Source organism: Oncorhynchus masou, chromosome 11 (genome assembly GCF_036934945.1).
Source record: "Oncorhynchus masou masou isolate Uvic2021 chromosome 11, UVic_Omas_1.1, whole genome shotgun sequence".
Taxonomy (NCBI): domain Eukaryota; kingdom Metazoa; phylum Chordata; class Actinopteri; order Salmoniformes; family Salmonidae; genus Oncorhynchus; species Oncorhynchus masou.
Window position 1 is genome coordinate 28,741,859 of NC_088222.1, and position 26,587 is coordinate 28,768,445.

A 26,587-nucleotide genomic window follows, 5' to 3' on the forward strand; every position below is an offset into this window, starting at 1 on the left:
AATAATCAAGTCAATAAATGTTGGGTAGTTAGATAGCCTAAAGTTAATATACTGGCAAGTTTGATGTATAAGTAGCCAACTAACATTAGGTAGATAGCTAACATACTGGTACATGCTGCTGTAATGATATGCGATGTGGTTGGTAAGGACAGCGTAGCTAACAAATTGTCAGCCAACATAAATTGTAAGGTAACTTATTTGAAAAGTAATTACTTTATTACATTGTTCAACATTTTCTTAACATATGTCATAATTAGTTAAAGCAATGTATCCGCTCTCGTTGTTCTCCAGCTGTATACTTTCCGCCATTTTGTTCAAATCTGAAAACAATGTGAAGACACGCCCATTTCCTTATGAATTGCTTCATGGGCCCTAAAGTACAGAAAGAGTGTCCTCTGCGTGTATACTTCATGTTTTGGCTAATTTAGTACGACATCCGGGAACTTTTGGCATACTAACTATATCCATACTATGACCAATAAGCATACAATATACTCAATTCATATCACAAATAGTACAGTTAGTGTGGTTAGTATGAGTATTCAAACACAGCTCTAGTGTGTTGTATTGGGATTGTGCCCCAGAGCATTATGGGGGTTCTATGTGTTGAGAAGCTTGGTGACATTGTTGGATAGAGATTAAGAGTGACGAGTGATAGTTTATCATTTTGGGGATATTATTTAATTCAAATTAGTTTTTTCAAATTACAAGAGACGGAGGAGGTATATTCTAAATTGATTTCAGAACTTTATTTTTGTGTCCAGTTAGTGCAATTTATTTAGATTTGCCTTGCTAACTCCAGTAGCTAACGTTAGCTAGTTACCAGCGTGAGTATGTCGTTTTCTCTTCCAAAATGGTAGAATGGCACACGCTGCTGAAAATGTTGTGGACTTCTTGTTGAAGAACCCCATTCATTCTCTGGGGTACGTGGAAAAGGTGCAAAATAAAAGTGGGGGGCCAACCTCTGGTCAGTTACATGAAGAAGGATGAAAAGGTGAGGGTGTTCAATACCAGCTGGTGTCAAAAGTATAATGTAAACTCACCCCATTCTGTACAAATGTGCGTAACCGCATCATTCAAACGAGGCTACAAAGAAAACTAATGGGAGTGTAGCGACTGTGTTGACTTCAAAATCGGGGGTGTGAACTAGGTTTCTATTCAAGATCGACATGGAAATTGCTCTATAGTATTGGAGAAAAACAGACCCTCCGTTACATCGGGACGTGTCATGTCGTATCGTACAGCACGCATGAAGCAACTATTTCTGTCTTACAATCTCTCTCCACCAGGTGTAGCACTTCTGTCATCCTTTCAAAACAAGAAATGGACAGTGATGGTGGAAAGGTACCTCGTCATTTGTTGCGTCATCATGCGATCATCATTCTCAGAGCTGCTGTTTACTTCTAAGATCACTTTAGCACCGCCCTAAAAACCCGATTCAAATTCGACACAAACCTTCAAATAGGTATGTAATGACACATTATATAAACTCTTTGTAGTGTTTTATTTACATTTTAGAGGTGATAAGGTGATAAGTTGGACAGATCGACTGAAAAAAAGCCATTTTCCCACACATCTTTCCTTCTCACTATCACACATTAGTTTCGCTTCCCCACCCGCCATTTTAAAACCCTACATGCTCATTTCCTGCTTGAATTATGCAGAAACGGGCAGCGTTTAGGTCATGTGATTGATTATGTTGGAAAGGGGAGAAATTGTGCTTTACAATAGTATTGACATTACAGTTGATCTGGAAGTATTACGTTTTGGGGGCGCTAAAATAAGGGCAATTGTACAGACCAAGGCGATGTACGAGTTTACTATAGCTGGTTAACAGGGAGCCTTTCATCGAGCCGCCTGTATAGCTGGCCTTGCCTGCATTTTGGAAAGTCTGAGCCTTGGTCGAAAGGTGGGTACAGTGACCTGGAAAACATCGATTGTTCAGCCAAACGGCAAAACAAAAGCAGGGAGCATATAAATGCCCACATCAGATTCAAGCTTCTGGGAAAAAGCTGCATTGATTATGATGAAGTTCTACGTATTCAAACTGCACAACACAACGATAAAGTAAGAAGAAACAGGGATGTTATCAAACTGCTTATTAACACCACTGCGTTTTTGGGCGTGTAATAATTTGCTTTTAGAGGACACGACGAGAGGGAAAGCTCTGCCAACAAGGGCAACTACAAGGAGTTTGAAGAGGTAATTGCACGTTACAATGCTTTACTTGCTGAACATATGTAACTTTTGACTGTCTTTGGGATGTTGAAAAAAATTCCGAATGATTTGATAGCTTCCATCGCATCATTCATTAAAAATGAGATTTAGAGGTTTACACAGCGCATTTTTTCTTGTTCGCCCAAGTAGACTTTCCACTTTCCTCCGGTATTTATAAAGCAATGATGATAACACATAATCATTCCGGACAGATACAAGCAAAAACTCATGATATAAATGTTGCAGCAGCCTAGGCTACACCTAAACATTAGAAATCTGACATGCTGTATGGGATGAAAATTAGACTATTTTTCAGTCTGTTCAACTATAGGCTACTAATATGAGCAGTTGCATACAGCCAATGCGCGCTGTCCATCTGGTCAGGGTATTTATAGTCCATTTGTGTGTCAGGAGAAAATGTGAATATGATCTAATGTAGTTAATGTTCAAAATTGGGCTGCCTATACATTTTTTATACAAAATGATTAACTGGAATTAATCAATCAACTTAATAGTGATGATGTGAGTAAAAAATTTATAAGGCCTACAGTTGCATAGGCCTGCATATTATAAACATGCATAAAGCAAGCTCAGCCCTGTGAGTTCTATTGTCTATCAGTTGTTGTCTATCTGTCTGGGTAGAGGAAATCCCCTCCTAATCTAGTCTAAATATAATTTAGCTGCAGTTTGACAGAGTTTTCATTCACCCCAGGGCCAGGAGTTGTTTTCAGGAGTTTTTTAAAACCATGTGACCTGATTAGGACAAACTGGTCGCATCATAGCCCATATAAAACCTTTTTACAACTGATGAATCACTGTCATACCTTATAAGGTCCAGAGTTTTCCTAGTTAGGTTAACATAAAAGGAAAAACTCCAGGCCCAAGGGGGTAAAAATTGCCCCACCGCTTTGGGACCTATGGTGCCACCAGTCTGCTTGCAGTTGTCAGTTATCGTCAGGTATGTGGATGATCAGGGCTTTATTCAGGAATGTTTCTTGGGCTACTTTGATGTGGGTGAGATGCGTAGTCCGTGTTTGACTTAATGAATTTTGAGATGTCTGAGTTTTGAGATGTCTGAGTTTAACTTCATAGAGCAACTGAGTGCCCCTGTCAATTTTGTCTCATTACTGTATGTAGAGTCAATCACATACACAATCACATTATTACACATCAATGATTTTACTCCTAGCTTGGAATAACTAATTCTTGGCTCTTTTGTCTAACTATGTAGTGTGTTGTGTTATTGTTTTTTGTCTTCTCAGTCAAATCCTGTCCTACACTGGTCAAGCCTCTGAACACCTCAACTCATGCCTCATACCCTCATTCAATCACTGCTGTGATCCCTTTCCAACACTGTGTAAGTAGCCCTCTCATACCCATTCCCCATAATATTGTACTATAAATGTCTTTATTAAATATTTTAGGTTAAAATATTTAGTATTTAATGATTTTTGAAACACACTTGGTCTTATCCATGCACACTTTGTCTTCTCCCACCCTCCTCAATTATTCAAGTCACCAGCCTCCACTGCTACCACAGCAATCTGCAGCAATACGCCATTCTATCTGATTTACGCTTAGTAGGATTATCATTTGTTTTTCAACAGGACAATGACCCAACACACCTCCAGGCTGTGTAAGGGCTATTTGACCAAGAATGAGAGTGATGGAGTGCTGCATCAGATGACCTGGCCTCCACAATCACCTGACCTAAACCCAGTTGAGATGGTTTGGGATGAGTTGGACTGCAGAGTGAATGAATAGCAGCCAACAAGTGCGCAGCATATTTGGAAACTCCTTCAAGACTGTTGGAAAAGCATTTTGTCATTATGGGGTATTGTGTGTAGAACTTTGTGGGGGGGGGGCAATTTAATACATTTTAGAATAAGGCTGTAATGTAACAAAATGTGGAAAGAGTCAAGTGGTCTGAATACTTTCCAAATGCACTGTATGTGTATGTCTGTGTGTCTTTCAGAGGGGTTGGTTTTAAAGGCCAAGTCAAATTTCAGTTGGACCTTGAGTGTTTCATTCAATAGCTAGAGGACTCCTGATATCTCCAGGAGTGATAAGTATCATTTTTGTTTTAATCTGTTATTGTCTAGTACTGTATTTTGCTAGCTAGGGCCATCTACTTTAAGTGCTGCCTGTCTCCCCAGTAGCCTACTTGGTGCGTGAACTGCTGACTGCTCATAACTTGCAGATGATTGTGGACACATCAACCAGGATTAAGGGGCAGGGAAATTTCTGACTGTTGTGGTTTTCATAAACAGTGGCTGTATTGGAGGGGGAGTGGTTTCTCCTCAGCAATCAGCAATTAGTACCAGGAGGGGTGCTCTACACCTCTGCAAAGCAATTATTGTTAGTACTTCAGTGTTCCCTGTTTTCTCAGCGGCGCAGACAAAGTCCATCGCCGACATAGCCTATCGCCGAAACAAAGACTGTTGCCGAAACAAAGATTGTTCTGCCGAGTTTTTCGAGGAAAGATAGAAAGGAAGGCTCCACAACACTCTCGCACTTGATTATTTGACCTAGTATTTTCAGATCTCATTTTGCTCTTTTGTAGCTTTGCCAACTATGTGTGTGTGTTTTCTATCCCAGTTCGCTCCTCTCCTTGTAGGCTTTACAGGCACTCCCCACCTCTTGGCTGCAACCCTTCTAATTCAGTGTGCCTTGCATGCACAACCCATGTGGAATTACTGGTCTCTGGCAGCGTTTGTAACTACCGATCTGCGGTCAAGAACACATTTCATCTCAGCCTATTCAGTCCCTAGAATTTGACGGAGACATGGCTCAACCCAAGAAAACACTGCTACTCCAGCAGCTCCCTCATCATCTGACTACATGTTCTCTCATAGTCCGAGAGCATCTGGCTGTCGTGGTGGTGGCACAGGGCTGCTCATTTCTCCTAGGTCGATGTTCTATTTTTCCCTCACTCACCTATCCATCTCATTTGAATTCCATGCTGTCACTGTCACTTGTCCACTCAAGCTTAACATTGTTTTCATCTATTGCCCACCAGGTACCCTTAGAGAGTTCCTTAATGAGCTTGACACCTTGATAAGCTCATTTCCTAATGATGGCTCACCTCTCTTCGTACTGGGTGACTTCAACCTCCTGACGTCTACCTTCGATTCATTTCTTTCCAACTCTTTCTTTCCACTCCTTGCCTCTTTTGACCTCACCCTTTCCCAGTTCCCTCCCACTCACAAGACCGGCAATACACTTGATCTCATCTTTACTAGAGGCTGTTTGTCTACTAATCTCACTGCAACCCCCCTCCAGGTCTCTGATCACTACTTTGTTTCCTTTTCTGTCTCCCTTTCCTCCAACCCAAGCCACTCAGCTCCTACCCAGATGGTCATGCGCCGTCACAATCTTTGCTCTCTCTCATCTATGCTATCATCGCTTCCGTCTGCTAAATCCTTCTCCTGATTCTGCCTCTTCCACCCTACTCTCCTCCCTTTCCGCATCCTATGATTCGCACTCTCCCCTTTCCTCCCAGCAGGCTTGTCCCTCCCCTCCTGCTCTGTGACTGAGTGACTCATTGCAAGCTTACAGAACAGAGCTGCGGGCAGCTGAACAAAAATGTGGAAAAACAAAACTTCCGGAGGACCTATCATCCTTTCACTCCCTCTTCTCTACCTTCTCTTCCTCTGTATCTGCTGCTAAAGCCACTTTCTATCACTCTAAATTTCAATATTCTGCCTCTAGCCCTAAGAAACTCTTTTCCACCTTCTCCCTGTTTAATCCTCCACCCTCTCCTCCTCCCTCACTGCGGACGACTTTGTCATCCACTTTGAAAAGAAGGTTGACGACATTCGCTCCTCATTCAGTGTATTGAGCCCACTAGTCCCACTCACACAGAACCACCCTATGCCTTGACCCCTTTTTCAATCACTCTGACGGAAAAGAATAGACAGGTATCCCTTCTTTCTTTTCTTGTCATTTGACAAATAAAAATAATATTGCTAGTTCATCCATAATAATCTCATAATGTAGAAGGCTTACTGCACTGTATCTGCGAGCTGTTGGCTAGAGCCCATGTATCAAGACCAGAGTGGGCACATTCGCTATATAACGCAACATTTTGTGACAAAACCGTTAGTAGAGTTGAAAATGCGATGGAAACCCATTTAAATTGTATTTTCTATTCGGTACATGGGAATTTAAACAAACGTTTGTTTTATTTGCACTACGTCATCACGCACAGCCTTTTAGCCACAGCAAGTCAATTTGATGGAAACACATCTCTGGTGGGAAAATGCGGATATTGTTTTTATGCAGATTTTAGAATATTCGCATGAAACCCTGTCGCCAATTGGATGGAAACCTAGCTAATAAATACAAAAATAGCCCCAAAAAATCACCCTGCTCATATTGAGGGGTTTGGTATCACATTTCAAAATCGAAGTTGACGCAATTGTTGATACAACTACTTCAAATAATTTTAATTACAACAAACATGCTGAGGTTGCAAGAATAACCTCACATTAACCTCCCCCCCCCCCCCCGAGGTAACACCCACCTGTCCAGCCAGGCCAGCAGGTTCTTGGCTGCTCCGATAAGGTCCACCACAGAGGTGAGGAAGTCGTTGGGCAGCCTGCGGGAGGCCCTGCCGTCATAATGGCCGCCTCGACGCCTCCCTGTGATGAAGTTTTGTAGGTTCTTTGCTGAAGCATTAAGCTTGTGGGATAGGGTACGCAGGTTCTCAGTCTCCAATCCATAGTTCTGGAACAAAAAGTACAGTACCCTCATGGTTCAGTACGCTGCCAGAAGTGTTTAACTTTAAAGTTAAGATGGACAGTAACTTGCATGGACATTGTGGTGCCAGTCAACGTTGAATCAGCTCTGTTTCCACATCATTTCAAGGAAATTACGTTGAACCAACGCGGATTATACATTGAATTGACGTCTGTGTCCAGTGGGGACCTTGTATTTGAAAGCTCATACAAAACAGTGCTGTAGCAAATCTATAGTGGATATAAGATCTAAATGGCAGAGATAAATAGAGACAAAGTCCCTCCAGTAATATAGTCTCATCTTTACCTCTTCATTTATCCACCAAACCAGGTTGACGGAGGTGTATCTTTTTGATGAAGTTGTTCAAGTAAACATAAATGGATGATTGCCTCATCAGACACACAATAAAGACCACTCTTCTGCTACACTTTCGTTAAAGTGTATTCCACTCTAACCGGAATGTAGGTTGTGTGTGTACGTAACTCTTCACAATGGTGTGTCTGTTGGAGATGTGTGCCTGTGTGTGAATAGCTGTCTCTCATTCTGTGGGTCTTGTTAGCAGTCATCGCTGTCACCATGGAGAAATGCCTCCTTCCTGTCTAACTCACGACTATGTAGCTTAGCCAGCCCGGTTGCCATGGTGACTCCTGGCTTTGTCACTCTTAATTACACCAAGCCCAGTGTTTCCATAGCTCCTTCTTCCCTTATTGATTTTCCTCTTGCTTCATTAAAAATATCAAAGTAATGCGCTGCTTTCTGATAGCCTTTATGGGGGCTTCTCCATCACTAGTCGGTTATATATGTCAATACAGAGGATGACGAAACAAAAGGCGGGTGAGAATTAAATATACTAATATACATTAATAAACATATGCTAAGCAACACAATAATAATGCCTTGTCTTGGCAGTCGACCCACTGTAGAGGAAACACATTATTATGCTGCTAGGTGGTGGTGAGTACTGACCAGCTCAGCCATTTCCCTGCTATCTCCTTCCAGTGAGCCATTCAGGCAGAGAGAGGCTTCACTGCATAGAGAGGACACTTTCCTCTGATTGCTGTAATGTAATGGGAGTAAAACCCCAGTTGCCTCAACAACTCAGCAGCAGAGCCCTGTCTCTGTCTGTCTGGTCACTGCCGACTGATGAACAATTATCTAACTCCCAGCAACAAGCAACCCTCAGTTTGATGTCAAAGTGAGTCAGCAGTCACACTGACACTAAGCCAGCATTTTCTTTCAATCCATCACACTCACATAATCAACCCACGAAGGAGAGATTCTTTCCTAAAATGTATCTGTTGAGAGGCTTGTCTTTCGCGAGCAGAGAGACTGACATCTATTCAGTTGACATCCATTTTGGACGGGCCATGTGATAAGGCTGTGTGTGTGTGAGTGAGTGGGCGTGTGTGTGTGTCCTGTCCCTCCCGGCCCCTCCACCTGCAGCTCTCCCCCAGTGCAGTCATTACTCATGTCAGCCTCCTCTCAGCAGTGACGCAATGTTCAGCTCTAATGCACTCTGCCAGGATCAATGGGGACATGTCCCAGCAGCCAATGAGAATCACAGCACATCACCATGCTGGAGATGAGATGCAGAAGACACACTATACTGTGTTAACGCATATGCACACACACACGTTCACGCACTCAAACACACACAGTCGCACACCTACATTATAGCCCCCAATGTGAACAATCCAGTCTTCTCAACATTCACACACACAAATCAAATTCTGACACACACACACACCCAGGCAGCCCCCACCGGACCGTCTAACTAACAGACACAGATTACATGTGTGTGGGTGTGGAGATGTTGGCCAGACAGGGTTTCAGGCAGTCCAGGCACGTTTCCCAAGCCTCTAATGATGCTCTGCTGCGGGCCGCTCTGTCACAGCGAATCATACACTAACCTCAGCTAGCTCCACACACACCGCACACACAGGCAGCCCCACACACACACTCCCTCCCAACTGCTGCTTTCTAGGCCTATGGATCCATTACCAGCCCATCAGCGAGGACGTGTGCTGTGTGGCCCCTCTCTGATTCAGTCAAATCAATACACAGCTCTTAGCTTGCTCTAACAGGGCTCTTCCCAGGCCCACGCCTAACTCTCTCTGTATGACTCATCATACACCAAGGCTAACGACACCCACTTCATGCCACCCTTACTGATGTACACAGCACAGGCTCCTGCCGCTCCACCTCTATCTGCCCGTACAAGGATATATCACCAATGAATCTGAATTAGCCTTTAGCTCCAACGAACACAAATCATCACCGTAGCCTCTCGCCTTAGCCTTTTTAACCCTGTTTACTGAGCACTGTACCTGACCCTCCCCTACTCAGCAAATAACATTGATGACGACTGTAGATGAAACACATTTAGTTTTTTATAATAAAGGGACACTTTTTACTGAACTTCAATCTTGTCTGTCATGCCTTGCCATACCTTTTCTGTCAAATGGTGCACAAACAGGTAGCTGGTAACTAGCTGGACATCTCCTGTATGTCTGCTCTGTTCTTCCAGTTCGAGCACCTTGACTGCACTGGCTTGGTTGCACAGGAAGTCATCGATAGTAAAGTTGTTCCATCATGTCTGTGCACCAGACCTCAAACTCTACAGCCCTATCTCCTGACCATCCTTCCTGACTCCAACTCTTTATGTCTCGAACGACTCCTCACCAGAGCACAGAGTAGGTCCACGGCCTCCAGGATGAGCTCCTGGTGTCCGATGCGGGTGACCCCCAGCTCCTCCAGCTCCTGGTGAGTGATGTGGAGCAGCTGCTCCCCATTGATCTTCTCCCGCTCAAAGTTCTTAATGTACTGCTGCAGACAGTCATCCAGGCCTGCATGGAGGACAGGCAAGAGAGCATGAGGGGGGAAAATATGTTAATTAAGCACACCTTTGTTCTAATAGTATGTATTTGTCCCCTTTACCGTCAACATCCAAGTCATTTGCGAGGTGTATAGGATGTGGGTTGTGATGGTTTATATACCTTTCAAAGGCATAAATATAACAGAGCTGTATAACATGCAGTGTGACTGGCAGATTCAGAGTAATTGCTGTAATAAAAAAGATGCATATCAAACTCCCGAGCTACTAAAAAAGTATTTTCCATTTCAGTCACTTTGTGTGTTAGTTCCTACATAATACCAGAAGCATGCTTCCAACCATAAACATGTTTCAAGTCCTGAGTGTGCTCTTACCCTCTAAGCAGAGAGAACAGACTTTTCTTTCAACTCCAGAGAACTGAGCAGATCCAGTCTACCATTTGACCTGCTCTTTGTGTAGAACAGAGCAGAGCAGAGCAGAGAGAAATGGGACTAGTCTAGGAGATCAACTGCTCTCACCACATCGTATTAAAGCCATCCTTATCAGAGCACAGCAGAGCCACACAGACACACAGAGTCCTCTGCAGCATTCTGTGTTGGAGCCATGTACAGCGGTCCAGGCAGCACAGAGAGAGCGACAGAGAGAGAGAGGAGCCCAGATAGTAGCAGAGCAGACTAGCAGAGTCTCGGCTTTCAACCACAGCATCCATCCATGGCTCCCGGGAGATGAGTCCTCTCCGGCCGCGGAGCGGAGCGGGCCACAGCACAGAGCTGACCCACATTATACACCCTGGCTGGGCCATGTCAACACCGCAGCACAGCACACACACATCCATGGACACAGGCATTCAACGGGACAAATTAGCCTAGGTAGATCAAAGGATGATACATTCAAAGACATATGCTGTATCTAGATGGCTCTGCATAGTCTGCATAGTCAGGTGAATCATCTGAACTAAGTTCCCCATTTGTATGTGGCAAACACTTGTCTTGCCGTGTTGTGTGCTGCTGCCTAGTCCTCTGTTTCTCTAAGCACACAGACAGGTCCGTAGCCTTGAGACAGGCCCATGACCTATGTTCGTGGGAGTGAAATTTATGAAAGCATGATTGCGTAAGTGTGTGTGGTGTTTCTTTGTGTGTGCATGTGCATGTGTGTGCGCACAAGTTCATGTATCCATCTAATGATCATGAATGGCTGCTTTCATTTGAGAGCTTGCTGCTTGTGGGATTTCCATTCTGTTGCTTTCCTCTAGCTATCAAGGCTCCATGGCAACAGTTGCCGGGTGACCAAGAGGTAAGCCCCCTTGAAGAAGTGAATTATCAGCAGTACTTCATTATTGCCCTCAGACCTATCACAAAATGAAACAAGACAAGTATCTAATATTCATACTAAATTACATTTTACCCAAGAGAATAATCCTGAGCCCTCAATGCCCTCAAAAACAGGTCAGTCCCTCCCTCTTACTCTCATGGGCATTGAACCTACTCTCATACACAGCAAATAGTTGTTATGAAATAGATGCAGTACAGTTCAACTAGCTTGCCAACTGCTCTACCTCGAGCCACAATGTTGGAACGTAGTATCAATGTAAGGCAGCATTACCAAGGCAGGTTCGCTGTCCATGGTGCTAGTTTTTCTTGAATGCCTCAATTGATGCATTGGTGTGTGTGCATACTTGTGTAGGTAACGCCTAATATTGAGATTTTGTTCTTTGTAAGAAGAAGTGCAAACTCCTAATCATAAAATTACATTTTCACAACTATAGGATCTCTATTGCCCTAATGATCTTTCCTTTAGAAAAATCAGGTGAGAAGCAACAGTCTCTATTGAGTGGAGTTTCCCTTTCACTTTAAGACTGTGTCCACTGACCACTTCTCAAGAACCCCTCAAGAAGAAGAGAGCCAAAGCAGCCAATAGCATACCAATATCATCCTGTGTGAATATTCTGCACAGCTGTGACAGCACAAAGACATTTCTCAACTGTCCTATCAGCATCCTCTGTCTCAACTTTAATATGACAACAGATGACATAGATGTCACTTGTCTATGCACTTCCCATGGTGTTTGGTGTGGAGGATTTGAGACTGAACTGAAGTTCCTAGTTGTGTTGTGTATCAGCTGCACAGAAGTTGTGCCGTAGGCGAGCCCTGCCCTTGGTGCGAAGGCTGGAGACACATCTGTGACAGTGGCGCCAGAGGCAAGCACGGCTGTGCACTTCTGGACTGACACTTGGCTGGCATAAACTATTGTGTACAATACGTGGGAAAACATAAACCATGTCTGTGTTGACACATCATAGCTCCTTTAGTTGGATGATAGTAGACCTAAAATAGATCCCTGTGCCCTGGTGAGAGAGAAAGTTATTAAATCAAACCTGTGCTCGGATGTTACAGTAACTAAGTCTTTATTTGGAACATTATTTAAACATTTAGATAAGCATTCAGCTCCTCGTCCTTATTTTTTTCTAAATGAAGGCTGAAAATAAAGAATTTGTTGTCAGTCAGCGTCTCGCCTTCTGAATGACAGAAGTCTGCCACTACTATAGTAACGGTGCCCACAATTTGTTTATGGCAGGTAATATAGCTCAACAATCATTTTGTCATCCATTTGGGCTTACCTAAGTGTTATTTCACCTCAGCTGTACTGTTGGCCAACATAATAAGAAAAACAACTATAGGTAAGTATGTTTTCTCTCATAAAAATCTTAATGTTATGGCAGATAGTGGAGAATTTGACTAATACTCTTGAAGATAAGGCATCTTTAAAACATACTGAACAGCATAACGCCAACCATTTTGAAATCAGTATAACAGCATGTCTAAAAGATCAAATTGACTACTGTGTTGCAGAAGCTGCTGTACAGTTAACTTGCAATTACCTAGCAACCTGCAATATGTTCCCTATCCATATCCACAATGCTGAATTGCAGTATCAATGTAGTAATGTGAATCATTGTCTAGGTAAACACATTATCAGATGTCCATGGTTCTAGTTTTGCAAATAACTCAATTGTTGCCAACACTTCTTCAACCTGTGTGTGTGTGTGTGTGTGTGTGTGTGTGTGTGTGTGTGTGTGTGTGTGTGTGTGTGTGTGTGTGTGTGTGTGTGTGTGTGTGTGTGTGTGTGTGTTTGAAAGAGAGAGTGTGTGAGAGAGAGAGACAGAGAGAGCACCTGTCGTTATGGTATGAGGTAATCTAAATGTGAACATTATATAGGTCAACTGATTGTTTTACACGTAATGCGTTGGTCTCAGTATCTGGTTGGTTGTCTAGAAATGCGTAGCCTATCAGGCCAGGGTGATAATTACACTAAATAGCGCTTCCATCAGGGTTGGATACACAAAATGGCACACGTTCAATGTTTCAATGCAAGGAATAGCACCGTTTTAGCTCATAACACCTCCATTGAACCAGTCATTTAGAGAAAATAGAAAAAATGTGCACATATCCATGTTAGTCGTTTCTAAATGTACTCTGTCAAGCAAATTAAAATAAACATGTTGTATAAGCATTACCTTTCATCCAATCCAGCACTTGCTTGGGTGTCCATTTGCTTATAGGTTCCATCACCAGAGCCATCATCGATGTCTTTAAATCCTTCAAACGAGGACTTCAATCGAGCGTGAAAATCGTGTTAAAAATCAGAAATGTTGTATCGGTATACAAGAGAACACATAACACAGGTGCACCTTACTGGGTAAAGGCATGGCTGGTGACAGTATCCTGGGTAAGGAATGCGATGGTGCAGTCCACGCGCTCACAGAAACGACTCCCCCGCCCATCTCTCTCTCTCTCTCTCTCTCTCTCTCTCTCTCTCTCTCTCTCTCTCTCTCTCTCTCTCACACACACACACACACACACACACACAAGTACCTGCCGACCACTGTGTGAAGAAGCGAGTCCCTCTGAGTGAGAAAGTCTTGCAACCCCTCCCTCCCCTGCACACCGCAGCATCACATGCTTCGTTCCAGAGACAGAAGGAATGGTGCAATAATACATAATTACCTGACGCTTTTATAGAGAAGCAATGGCAGCTGAGCGTGATGCATTATATTTCGATTGGACATTTCTGTTAAATATAATATCTCCACTTATAATACCGTTATTATCAGAAATATGTTCACCTCCTTAACTGACGTCATTTCCAGCCCATTTGAGTTGGAACCGAAACGAATCTATTGTGTTTTAACCAATAGAAAACTAGTGATGCCTGCATCAAGCCTGTATAGATACAGTATGGGGGAAAACCATATGAAACTGGGTCACCGTGCAATTAAAGTAACGATTCTAAATTGAAATAATAATTATTAAACATAACATGAAAAACAATTGATTGTCCAAGTCGTTTTTTAAAGTTAGTTACAAGATACCTCAGTTACTGTAAAACCACATCACATCATGACAAATGGTGGGATGTGTGCTAATTAATCACTTCTTTCTGATGTCTCCATGCTTAATTATTAGGAAAATAAATGTAGTACATAATTATTAAGCTATAGTCAATAGTCACCATTACAACTATAATCAACTATTTATGGTGTGTGCACACTGTGTGAGCCTGTGTCCCACTATGATATGGTTAATAATTCAGTCCTTGCTATGCTGGGCAGCATGATGACACATCTTTACCTAATACTGTACCTGCTAAGCCTGTTACTGACTCTTTGAAGATCTGGCCATTTCTTGTATCTTTATTCAAGTCTCCCCATAGGTTTCACTTCATGGTGATAAATGGAATAAACCTCAACGTTTTCTTATGGAAAATGATCAGAGGTATGGGAATAGTCACACACACTCTCACACACCCACACATACACACACAAACATGGCCACCACTCTCCCTAACCATTACCCTCTCCTCTGCTGCTCCAACAGTGCCATGCTAATAGTCCTTGGCATGGCTGCTGTATGACCCAGTGGCTCCCGACAGGGTGTGAAGTGGTGGCATTGGCTCTCACTCCTGACACACACTGGTTTACTGTTAATCCTCTCAGTCTAGTTCCCAAGCAGCATGCCACTATGATCACTAGCAATGTCCAGATTGTCCATCATAGCCTACCCCTAGACTAAACATGTGCTTAATGTTGTTCAATACTGTTTTACACATTAGATGCACCCAACTGAAAGAAAAATGCATGCATACCTAACACATGCTATCACATAGTCACACTCACGTAAACCCTGACAGCCATACATCCCTGCTGAGAATTCTGAAATGAACCTACCCACAAGTCATGCCAGTGATCCAGATAGATATTTTACAAATTAAGATCAAGAGGCTCACTCAGGCAAAATATAAACCCACCATGGCTAAACCAGTAAGTGTGCATTATAGTCAATTGCAACCCCCATTCCAATGGCCAATACAGTTCATTCTCCACAAGACATGACTGCAATAACTCAGTTCTTTAGCATATTAATATTTATTATTTATTCAGTCGTATTCAAGATTAAAACACATTAGAAATGTGGCACAGCATGATATGTTTCTGGCACAGATGTTGTGTAATATCTTTCTTGTCAAAATGCAATGTGACACTTGCAGTAAACATGCAATGCTTTTGTATGACAGCAGGTGGCAATATTTTTCTGCTTTGACAACCAAGTTAGGAAAATATTTTTTTTCTTTGGCGTTTTGTAAATCTGTGTTTAAAACAATATAATTTCAAATCAGCAGTATCTGTGAGGAATCATTTCTCAGAAACAAGATTCTTTACAAGATCAGCTCACAGTTCCCTGTTTTTCTACTCTTTGTCTTTAAACTCGAAAGCTTGACATTGTCTCAGGCACCCAAGCATGACAATATAGCAACTGGTTGCATTTATGTAGTAAATATTTTGGACATTGTGACATTTTCTAAAGATATTTCTTTCAACAATTCAACAAAATGAGGGGATCTCCTTCCGAATTATCAATTGAATTTTCCACTTGAATGCAATACAACTGACCACCAAGTATAGATTCAGTGGAATGCTTTAGCATTGTCAAGTACGTTAGAGTTGGCAGACAAAGTAGAAATACTGCTGGTTTCAGTCAGGTGGGCTTCTTCCTGGGCTCAGGGTTGGGGATGCGTAAGTTGGAGATGCGCAGGTCGGGAGAGCTGAAGTTGGAGCTGGCCACGGTGCAGGTGCTGAGGTAGTGGATGACGATGCTCTGGGCCGTACTGGAGTCTAGGCCGTGGTCCTGACAGAGATACTGGCTGAGCTGCTTCACTGGTTCTGGTACCAGGCCCTGCGGAGGGGTCTGGACCAGGGGAGAGCTGCCCCGGGCCAGGCTGTCCTGCATATGCTGTCTGTACACCTCCAGCAGCTTACTCTCCAGGTAGCCGTTCAGCATGGAGTTGGACAGAGGTTCCCTGTTCAGGGTGATGATGCTGCTGTCTATGGCCAGGTTACCCTCATCCTGCAGGGTCTGGGACTCCACCTGTACCCCAGGCTCCACAGGCCCTGTGGGTTCCAAGGACTCCAGCTCTCCCAGGTCCTGAGATTGAAGAAGTGGCCCTTGGAACACCTCACTCTCCAGCCGCAGGCTCATTGAACTCCTGTTTCCCACATGGTCCCCTCTGAGCTGCAGGTCGGGGTAGTCTTTGCAGAAGGTGGTGCAGCACCAGGAGCGATAGAGCTCCAGGTCACCATAGTCGTCACTGTGGCTATTGGGGATGGTGAGGGCATCACTGGGCCTGGTTGTCGCTCTAGGACCAGACTGCACCAGGCCATCCATGTTTTCTGTGCAGTGAAGTATTCAATCAAAAATTAATGAAATTATTAAACATTGTGCACATGCCTGGATGCACTTAATCTCATATGAGCCTTCTAAAATGCAGCATAGCCAACTGATCCAGCGAGGCATGCAGTATTTCAGACAAATCCAAAATGCTTACCTAACATTGAACCTTGGTTCAGAACGATATTGGGAGCAGGGTGTGGTGGACGTTCCTGAGCCTTTGTGGAATCACAATCACAATCCTCTTTCCTGTACCTGAAGACTCTGATGAAGGCTTCTCCCAACATGGCAACCACTACACAACAGTGCATATTATCTCAACACAACATAGCAGCAAACCACACCAACTAGCACTTTCAATTGTGTATTTCCACAGATTTTATTCCAGAACTAGCATTAATCTGGTTCCACCCCAAAGTATTATGCTACCATAACATTAGCTTATCAGGCTCGAAATATACATAAATACTCAGATTCTCTTGCCAAGTCACATAAAACATAAATAGTATAAAACACAGGTACTGAGAATATCCCTACCTCTGTTTTTACAATAGATGATGTTTTCTTCAGTCTGTCCACTAATACAAGGTTTACAAGTTAGCTACAGATGTCTCTGACTGGTAAGCAGCCACGGTATTGTGCTGTCCCTATTTGTATAGAGCATCTGAGTAGCAAATGTTTAAAACAGGAAGTATGTCAGAAATAAAGTGAGAACACTCACTACTCCTGCTCTTCAGCTGCTGCCTTCTGTGATGTGACACATCAGTTTTAGAATGTAAGGAGAACTGAAACAATATGTGACGGGGTGGCGGTCGGTGCCGTTTAAGGTGAGGGAGGACAAAAAAAACATTTATGAGCATGGCCTTATTTATTTTACAGCATATTGGATGACTGTCATTCATATTCCAATCACGCAGCTCAGTGTAACATCAATAGGTTTAGGTTACTACATGATGCTGGAATTTTCCATACATCCATCATGAGGTTGCTACAACATAGCCTATAAATAAAAGTTTACAATGTAGGTGCACAGGCCAAGATAATTTCTTTTAGTAATAAAGGTGACAGACAATGACACATTTAACAACACCTTGCACACTCTTGCCTGCATCTAGCTGATCTAGGGTGTAATCATTAGTCCAACAGTTACAAATGAGAGTTTCTGTTGGACAAATTCACGTATGTTTAGCCCGTTTGGTTCCGTTTAAGAAACGTTTTTCAACAGAATCGAGAGAATTAATACACCCCTGATCACATGGATTACACAGTTCACTTTCATAGCAGCCACATACAAACAGCATAACCACATAATTATTTCTCGCATCAACGCGCTCTCCTCCTCTCACCTTTTCCCTTCGTTTGTGGACTTCAGTGCACAACAAATCAGATCTGTGACCAGGCTAAAAAACCTTTCCAAGTCAAACCTTAATATCATAACCACTACACAGAGCCTACATCGCTGTCACCATATTAGCTAACGTCATAGTCACCATAGCTACAAGAATTAAGGTGTTAGATAACCCGCTATGATAATGCAGTACAGTCAGAAAGCAATTTAGCAGTTACACCGGCAGGCCCCGGTGGTTATAAATAAAATAAAAGGCTTGGACTTGGAAGAATTCCAGTGTTGGATAGCCATAGCCATAGCCTGCTAGCTAACATAGCATTCCTGTTTGAGCCGGGTGTTTGAGTAGGCTAAACTAGCTAGCTGCATTAGCTAGCTAAGTGAAAGTTTTAAAAAATACTACAAAATATAGCTAGCTCTTGCTTCTCCTTCAATTTAAAGAAATTAATTTGTTCAAAACTGTTCAACTATAGTCTTTCTCTCTTTGAATCAACTTAACACCACATTTTATGCACTGCAGTGCAAGCTAACTGCAGCTAATGCTTTCAGTACTAGATTCATTATCTGATCCTTTGATTGGGTGGACAACAAGAGCTCTGATAGGTTGGAGGACTTCTTCCGGAAGTTGTCATAATTACTGTGTACGTCTATGGAAGAGGATGAGAACCATGAGCCTCTTAGGTTTTGTATTGAAGTCAATGTACTCAGAGGTGGACGGAAACTAGCTGTCTTCCGGCAACACCATTGTGCTACAAGAACAACAAGGAAACTGGTTAAGAATAAGATAGACTGAGTAGTGAAGTAACACTATTTTATTATCAAAGTTGAAAAATATCTCATTTAATTAAATATTCTCAAATGTGTAAAGCATGTCTATATGATCTACTAAATGCCTAGTATTTGGGAACTCATTCTGCCTTGATTTCAAAATCATATTGAACACTGGATACTGCCCAGCATTGGCTTGAACTATTGAAACATAACAAGATTATCACATTAAATACATTGTCATACAACACAACATTTGGCCATGCTCCGTTGGTCAATTTGATACCAGACTGGTTACATTTTACAACAAAATAAAGTTCTATGGTTGGTCTGAGAAGACGTGTTCCAGACGAGCACTGGCAGGCTGCTGTAGAGCTGACTGGAAGACGCCAGGAGAGGGCACTGTGGTCCGCTAACCAAAACCATATGGCTACTGTTGCTCCTGTCTGGCCAAGGCCTCTGCTTCCTGTGGGTGGTATGAAAACAGTGCTAAGAAAATTATACAAAACCAGGGTTGAGACCAACTGTAATTATGCTTCCACCAAAAGGTTCATGTCATTTTAAAAACACAAAGTGTTGTAATGATATAGTACAGAAGTCAACAGAACAGTCTCGACCTGCTGCTTAAAAGCAGGTCAGCATTCATTGCCTCTATATTGTGCAACAGAGCTGTGAAATACATGGTAAGAGGAAACACTGCCTGGGAATTGGAAGTAACATGGAGATCTTACAATGAACTACTCACAACTACTCTGTCCCTGTAGGATCAACAATGTTATTGTGAATCAATAACTACTTTGTTATTACGAATCCATTTGTATTGCATGCCTCTTTTGTGAGGTATTTATATTTTCCTGGACAAAAAGCAAAACAATCCTTAAAGGGGCAATCTGCATTCGCTACATCCATTTTTGGACTTATAAATTAATTATATGTACCTGTTGATTTTTGAAGATTATAATGTATAAATGAGCTTAGATCAATTGTTGTACCCCATCGGATCCCAAAATATAAGCTTGTTTTACTCCAATGTTTGTAAAGAAAGAAAACACTATATAGCCTCAAAACATGGCTAAAACTATCATTTTTATATCATGGATTGTCAGTCATTGCATCCATACCACTGTCTATGAAATTGAGGGTGGTGATATTTTTCTAGCTCCATCCCTCTGCTTTCTACCGAATCAGCGGAGGGGAGGACAATTTGTTACTGTTGCAACTGCTGATTGCCGCTTTAAAACTCCGTCATTGCATAATGGCAATTTAAGATACATTCTGAGACCTCAGAGAGAAGTACAACAGGTAGAAATCTAAATATACAGCTAAAGCCAGTTGAACCAGATACTAAACATGTGTTCAACACATGGAGATGAATTGTATAATAACATGCCACAAAAACCTTCCTCCAGAACATGAATTTACATTTCATAATATGTCATGAGTGTTAGTCACATGCTTTTGAGCTTATTTTTGGGACAAATGTAACTTATACACTGATTGTGTTGTAGTCTAACTGTGTGGTTGAATATCATTGTCTTACGTCAGATGTCATCACTCTTACGTGACACTCTTCCCTCAACTCGATAGAACAGTTAATTAGGCCACACATACCCATTGGCCAAAAATAGCATTCCAGTCATTTTATAATGGCTGTATACAGCTAGGGCCAGAGGGCAATTTAGGACCATCTTTTATTTTGTAAGCTACAATCAGCACTGTAAGGTTCACTTCAAAACAACAAGCAATCAATTAAAAGTAAACGGACTGGTCACCTGTGGTTTTGACAGACTGAGTATGTCCATAAGACCATTGTCTTTACCTTGGAGCCTAGAGGGGCTGTTAGGCCCAAAAAGGCATACACTGCATGCTCCTCACGGGCATCAAAGAAGGCCTCATAGTTCTGTAATGACAATACAAGGGAAGCGGTCTCACTAAGTACGTTTCATTAGGTTATCACACAAATTGTTACAGAAGGTACCGGGCTGTATTATTCTCACGGAGTATGTTGAGAATGTGTACCTTCAATTAGAACATAATAAATATTAACCAGGCACTCACTATGCAGTTGCAAGCCTACTGTCCTTTGACCTCTCATCATCAGTTCCAGGCAGTAAGCTTCACTACACAGTGATGGGGTCAGTACAGTACAACACTCACCCCACAGTATTGTTCTTCATTAAATATCTGTGGAGGCAGGGGGACACCCGTCGTTGGTCTGAAGTCTTCAGGTACGTTCTCCCTCATCCACTTCCTGTTGTCTTCATTAGTGACGATGTCACACTCCTCAAAGTCAATCTTGTTGACAGTAAGGAAACCCATGATGTCTTGCTGCTGCTTCTTAATCTACAGGCAGAGAGGGGATATAGATATACTATGAGTTGTTGTAATAATGATACAATAATAATATGGTTTGGGTGGTGTATGGGGAGAAAAGCCTCTATTCACTTTGCAGAGCCTCTGCTGCCGGGCTGCATTCTACATAAGAGTCTGAGGACTAAGACAGACCCAATAAGGCCTCTCCACAACCAGGATCAGCTAAGAAGTCAGGCACAGACCAAATATGGCAGCAGGATGAGAGCCCAGTGTTCCCATGCTACCACTTATGTTCTGTCTAAACTGCGCTGCATGACTTTAGTTAAGAATTAGAGGAAGAATACTTTGGAATATGACATCAAATTATATAGATGAAACATGCTGTCAACTCTTGTACACAAAGAGGCCTGGCTTTACAATTAGGTATACATAACAATTTCTGTATGGTCATTGTTGTGACTTGGAAATTCACAGTAAGCAATATTATCCGTTTTTCAGACCAGATAATTCAGAGGTTGGCTGAGGCAGTCGTTCTGTAGCCATTGTGCTTTTTGACTGATTCTTTAGAGGGTGACGTACTGTAATTGGGTGAGGTATGAAGCTCAGATGCCCAAAGACTGATCCTGTCCAGCTATTCTGACCCAGAACCCCCCTGGCAACAGTAGGAGTGTTGTTTTACAGTATGTAGGGAAGGAGTGGTGGGCCAGGAAAATGGAGGAAGGTGGTGTGGGGGAGTCAACATCTGCTGGGAGAGTCTAATTAAGCCTGACCCCTCGCCCTCACCCTCACCACTTGGACTAAAACAGTTGCTTGAAAAAATCTGAGATGTTTCACCAAGTGCTTCACCTAAACATTCTTGTCTGCATGCTCACTCATAAAAATACTCCAACACAGATGGGTTTGAGCAGAAGTGACTGCTATTCCAACAGACAAATACGTGACTATGTATCCTCTTATACTATACTGTGTTGTACCTGCATTTTAGATACAATACAATCATAGCATTGTGCTAATACTATATTAACACTATGCAAATTAATACAATAATAGTGATAACAAATCAATATCTCCAAAATGGCAGGTCCTCCTTGTTTTAGGGCCATTACAATATGCATTGTCATGCATGAGAAGCCTATAGAATCTAGTGCATTTGTGCAGCTGTCCAGCTTCTACTCTATCGCTTGGGACATCCCATGCACAACTTGCACAACTTTCAAAAGCAAGTTTATGTCGACGCTAATTCAATACTCGATAGAGCCGAATTCATATGATAGTATCTGCGTAGCTACAACAGAGCAATAGCACACTCGTATGAGCCCGCCACACCTACCTAATCATGCAAATACATGTCATTTGAATTCGCCAAGAAAATGAACATAAACAGTCAATAGGCTACAAAGCTTAATCAATACTCTAGGTTTCTTACCGCTGTCGATCCAGAGGATGATGCTATAAAGACTTTTATCACCATGGCTGTTTGATTCACTCCCCAAAACCAAGTGAACGGTGCACACTGCACCAACGTCTCCAAATGATCTCGTTCTCTCTCTCGCTCTCTCTCTTTCTCTCTCTCTCTCTGTAACAACCGATGGAAATCAGATATCTAAAAACAATTGGGAACACTATCCCAGTGCTTTCGATACGTATTTCCAAAACCGTTTGACTACGTTCATATTTCTTACGCCTATTCACATAGCCTAATAAACACACATCCCATATATTTAAAGTAAGATTTTTAATAAGTATACACTAAATAAAGCAAATAGACATATGCTCTGACATAAGGAAAATACAGTAACAGGTTTACAACCTACTAGCTACCCAATGTAGGCCTAAAGCTGTCTGATAAGAGAATATAGCCCTATCAAAAATCCTGGTGATTATTTGGCGGCATTGTTTTTCTTTTTAAGAATAGCCTATTTTGTCTTCCAACATTTTAATGATTTCATCTCATGTTGGCTGAACAACACTAAGCGCATGAATGCACGCAGAATTGCAACATTAACGTCTGTGATTTCTTATATTTTCTTGCGCCAGTCCGTGAATAGGCAGAGCTGTTAGAAATGATAAACACGTCATTCACTTTCACTAGGAATTTCGCGCGTAAATGAACTACATTGAAAATCGGTTTCTTTTGTGACACCTTGTGCCATCCTTTTGATTGGCCAAGCATAACATCAGTCAACATTTAGCCGCACCTACCCCCACCCCCATCCAACCACTGGGTTTAATGTGCTGTATCTTTACTACAGTATTAATAAGAAGACGCCAGTCTCTGCAAACTGTGAACTCTGAATCACAAAATATAGCTATATCTTTAGTTTCTATTAAAGAAGAAAACCTACAAATCCAACATGCCCAAGAGAAAGGTATGTAGAGAGCCTAGATTACAGTATGCGGATATACTTTTTGCCCTGTATAAATCAGTCTTGATATTATGAAGCCTTCGAGACAACGGAGATTAAATACAAATCTGACATATGTATTTATATTCACTCTTGCAAAAAAATAATTTGATATAATTATTAGATTTTTTTGGTTTGCAAAGAGCGTCTTATTTCGCCGAATTTAGAATGTTTCGAGGGATTTCTTGAGAGGCGCACACAATCTTCTGTCTGGTCTGAAGTCAAGCTGGATCTCCATGCTATTGAAACCACAAGCAGCCATGCTTTGCAGTTCCTACCCACATCGCGAACACAGCCAAACAAAACGGATGCCTTTTGATAGTTAGACCGTGTAAATTTGCATGTAAATGGTACAGAAAAATAAAGTAAAAACTCTTCTTTTCTTCCTCAATATAATTTAATTCTAAGACCGTCGCAAAAATGATCATTTTAATGTTTTCTTTGTTCGCGTTAAATGGGTGCTATTGCGCCTTCTTATCGCCAGGGGGCGGAACACAGTTGATTCTGCCCCTCCCCCTAAAATACATTTGGTGAAAACAGATGAGGACTAATGTCCCAATGAAAAAAAATAACCAGGTCCACTGCTTCTTCTACTCAACGCATGGAACATGAAGCGCAAATCTAGAATGAGTAGAGGCTGGCTGTATAGGCAAAGTGTAGGCTATTGCCAATGTTTGCAAGCGGCTAAGTTTCTGTGAACTTGCAGTTACACATTTTAGACAATATTTAAATATTCAGCAATATATATTATGTTTTAGATATGCATGCTATTTTTTCCAATCATTTTGAGTAATGTATTTTTTCATACATTTTGCAGGGAGCCGATGGAGATGTCAAGGAGGAAGTAAGTGATACACACACACAAAGACTCACACATGAATATCACCCTTGTAGAATAGGCTACAGGTTGCAATCTTCACCATTATTGAAATCATTACTGGTGATTGATTTTATCACATTATTTGCTCGTAAAAACCTGAAAATATTAAATTTGTTGAAAAGTATAATGCATTCTTGAAATAGTGAAATATTCAATTGTCTGCATTATGACGATGAAGCAAACATCCTCATTCAATTCCTTTTTAAATGTTTTCACACACCTTTGATTGAGTAATAGTATTCTCTTATCTTACATTAGCCTTCAAGGAGATCTGCACGGTTGTCATCGGTGAGTACATTTTGTTTCTTTAAAGCTACCTTTTGGAAATGTAATATGTATATAGGCATCAGCACTACAGCTATTTAACCTTTAACTAAAAATATATTTTATTTTCTTCTTTTCAACTATCAAATCAAATCATATTTGTCACATGCGCCGAATACAACAGGTGTAGGTAGACCTTACAGTGAGAGGCTTACATACAAGCTCTTAACCAACAATGCAGTTTTAAGAAAATACCCCAAAAAAGTAAGAGGTAAAATAACAAATAATTAAAGAGCAGCTGTAAAAGAACAATCGTGGGGCTATATACAGGGGATACCAGCACAGAGTCAATGTACGAGGGCACCAGTGTCAAGGTAATTGAGGTAATATGTACATGTAGGTAGAGTTATTAAAGTGACTATGCATAGATAATAACAGAGTAGCAGTAGCGTAGAAGGGGGGGGCAATGCAAATAGTCTGGGTAGCCATTTGATAACTATGTATGCGATGCATTGCTTTGAGAATGTATTGTATCAATATACTCTTCCTTCTGTATTTTTCAGAAACCAGCCCCTCCCAAACCAGCACCAAAACCAAAAAAGCCAGCTAAAGTAATACTTACCTGTCTTCAACATCTACTCATTCAATATAATTATGCATGTCAGGTGTTTAGCATGTCATGTTGTCTTTTCAGCACATTCACACCCATATTAAGTGTCTAGACAATTACATCATTCTGAGGTTCCAGGCAGAGAAGATTTTACAGATATGCATGTAAATTGTCCCCACAGAAAGAAAAAGAAGTAAATGACAAGAAGAAGGAAGACAAGAAGAAGGTGAAGGCAGCAGCAGTCGAAGAGCCTAAAGAGGAGACCCAGTCTGAAAATGGCGAGACCAAGACAGACGAAGTATGTCATGCCATATCACTGATAGTTAATATAAGACTATCATTTTTAATTGGAAGTATTATCTCGAGAATGTTGTTTTTAGTTAGTTGTATCTTACTATTTCTAGAGGCAAATCCATCTAAAAACATGAATCATTCAGGATTCTTAGTGTCTCACAGTGAATGGCTCATGGTCTTACTTTTGTCATCTTACAGGTAGAGACTCCAGAAGAGAAGACTGAGTAGCGCCTATCCTGTTCGTCCAATCCCCTCCCTTGTATGGCCCCCCAAGTCTCATGTGTTTTCCCTAAAACCTCCATTACCTTATTAACAGAGGAATATTTTTATCAACAATTTTGTAATTATTGGTACAGGTTTTTAGCACAAAACAAAGCTAAATATGGAAGATTGTTCTGTTGTGCAGTGGTCATATCAAGTGTTTTTAAGCAAACATAATTACGGTTTCGTTTTTTATTAGTGTTGGTACCTTGTTGGGAGCTCAAAAAATAATGCTGGCTGGCAGACTAATTGCAGGTGGTATAGTATCACATTGTAGGTTTGCCAACTCACAACATTTCACTTTTGTTGGTGGTTGTATTTTTACCCTTGATATGTGCAGTGTTTTTTCTTTATGTGGGGGTTTACTTATTTTCAACGTGAATGTCTGTAAGAGGAATTTAAATATTGAAAAAACATTCCAGGCTTAATAATGATGTGGGCATAACTGCTTTTGAAATAATCTTGCTCTGAATTATTTTGATGACAAATTATTTTAACGCCAGAAGAGACTTGTTGGAAGTCGCTAATGCTTTTTGAAACAAATGTTGGGATTTTTTATTGAAATATGCCGCCATCTGTTGTGTTCCCACAGAAGTTCTGGATGTCTAATTGGAATTTAATAAAATAGTAATTGGAATTTTCCTCATGAGGTTGCACTCTGTCTCATTACTTTACGTGTCATTATTACTGTATCATTACCATATCATATATAAACAAACAATAGTCTTAAATTAATGACTGATGGAAGAGGTAGCATTTTGCAACATACTTCCTGGATTTGTCTAAATGTCTTAGTCACTATTTGCTGACCAAAACTCAAAATGAGAGTAAATGGACCCTAGGTACACTACATGACCAAAAGTATGTGGACACCTGCTCGTCAAACATTTCATTCCAAAATCATGGGCATTAATTTGGACTCGGTCCCACCTTTG

At 41.5% G+C, this 26,587-nt stretch overlaps 4 protein-coding genes and 1 long non-coding RNA gene across 7 annotated transcripts in view; 2 read left to right on the top strand and 3 right to left on the bottom strand.

The window, feature by feature from the left end:
* The window catches only part of LOC135548431 (connector enhancer of kinase suppressor of ras 2-like), a 67,220-nt gene extending 53,663 nt beyond the window's left edge, over positions 1-13,557 (bottom strand). The window contains exons 1-3 of the mRNA XM_064978035.1: positions 13,305-13,557; positions 9,640-9,803; positions 6,743-6,945 (exon numbers count right to left, since the gene is read on the bottom strand). Coding sequence (XP_064834107.1) covers positions 6,743-6,945; positions 9,640-9,803; positions 13,305-13,371 — 434 coding nt within the window. The 5' untranslated portion in view covers positions 13,372-13,557. The remainder of the gene's footprint in view (positions 1-6,742; positions 6,946-9,639; positions 9,804-13,304) is intronic.
* On the top strand, positions 1,796-4,075 carry LOC135548432 (uncharacterized). The gene is made up of 3 exons (XR_010456824.1): positions 1,796-2,202; positions 3,480-3,574; positions 3,825-4,075. It is a non-coding gene; the product is annotated as an uncharacterized LOC135548432 (long non-coding RNA).
* A 1,636-nt stretch (positions 13,558-15,193) lies between the features above and the next one.
* Positions 15,194-18,550, bottom strand: LOC135548434 (TLR adapter interacting with SLC15A4 on the lysosome-like). Of its 2 annotated transcripts, none has more exons than XM_064978039.1 (3): positions 17,234-18,550; positions 16,670-16,807; positions 15,194-16,514 (listed from the first exon to the last, which is right to left on the bottom strand). In XM_064978039.1, the coding sequence occupies exons 1-3, from the start codon at positions 17,412-17,414 to the stop codon at positions 15,823-15,825; spliced, it is 1,011 nt and encodes a 336-aa protein (XP_064834111.1). In that variant the 5' UTR covers positions 17,415-18,550; the 3' UTR covers positions 15,194-15,822. The 2 variants fall into 2 exon arrangements, with proteins under 2 accessions (XP_064834111.1, XP_064834113.1); XM_064978041.1 differs by lacking the exon at positions 17,234-18,550 and adding an exon at positions 17,050-17,227.
* A 101-nt stretch (positions 18,551-18,651) lies between these two features.
* On the bottom strand, positions 18,652-22,499 carry LOC135548436 (adapter SH3BGRL-like). Of its 2 annotated transcripts, none has more exons than XM_064978043.1 (4): positions 22,365-22,496; positions 20,783-20,968; positions 20,398-20,525; positions 18,652-19,091 (listed from the first exon to the last, which is right to left on the bottom strand). In XM_064978043.1, the coding sequence occupies exons 1-4, from the start codon at positions 22,407-22,409 to the stop codon at positions 18,920-18,922; spliced, it is 531 nt and encodes a 176-aa protein (XP_064834115.1). In that variant the 5' UTR covers positions 22,410-22,496; the 3' UTR covers positions 18,652-18,919. The 2 variants fall into 2 exon arrangements, with proteins under 2 accessions (XP_064834115.1, XP_064834114.1); XM_064978042.1 differs by having other exon boundaries at positions 18,961-19,091; positions 20,445-20,525; positions 22,365-22,499.
* Positions 22,500-23,132: 633 nt separating this feature from the next.
* Positions 23,133-26,298, top strand: hmgn7 (high mobility group nucleosomal binding domain 7). Its single transcript, XM_064978044.1, has 6 exons — positions 23,133-23,307; positions 24,161-24,187; positions 24,482-24,511; positions 25,051-25,098; positions 25,279-25,395; positions 25,590-26,298. Exons 1-6 carry the CDS (start codon positions 23,293-23,295, stop codon positions 25,617-25,619), a joined length of 267 nt encoding a protein of 88 aa, XP_064834116.1. The 5' UTR covers positions 23,133-23,292; the 3' UTR covers positions 25,620-26,298.
* Positions 26,299-26,587: the final 289 nt, after the last annotated feature.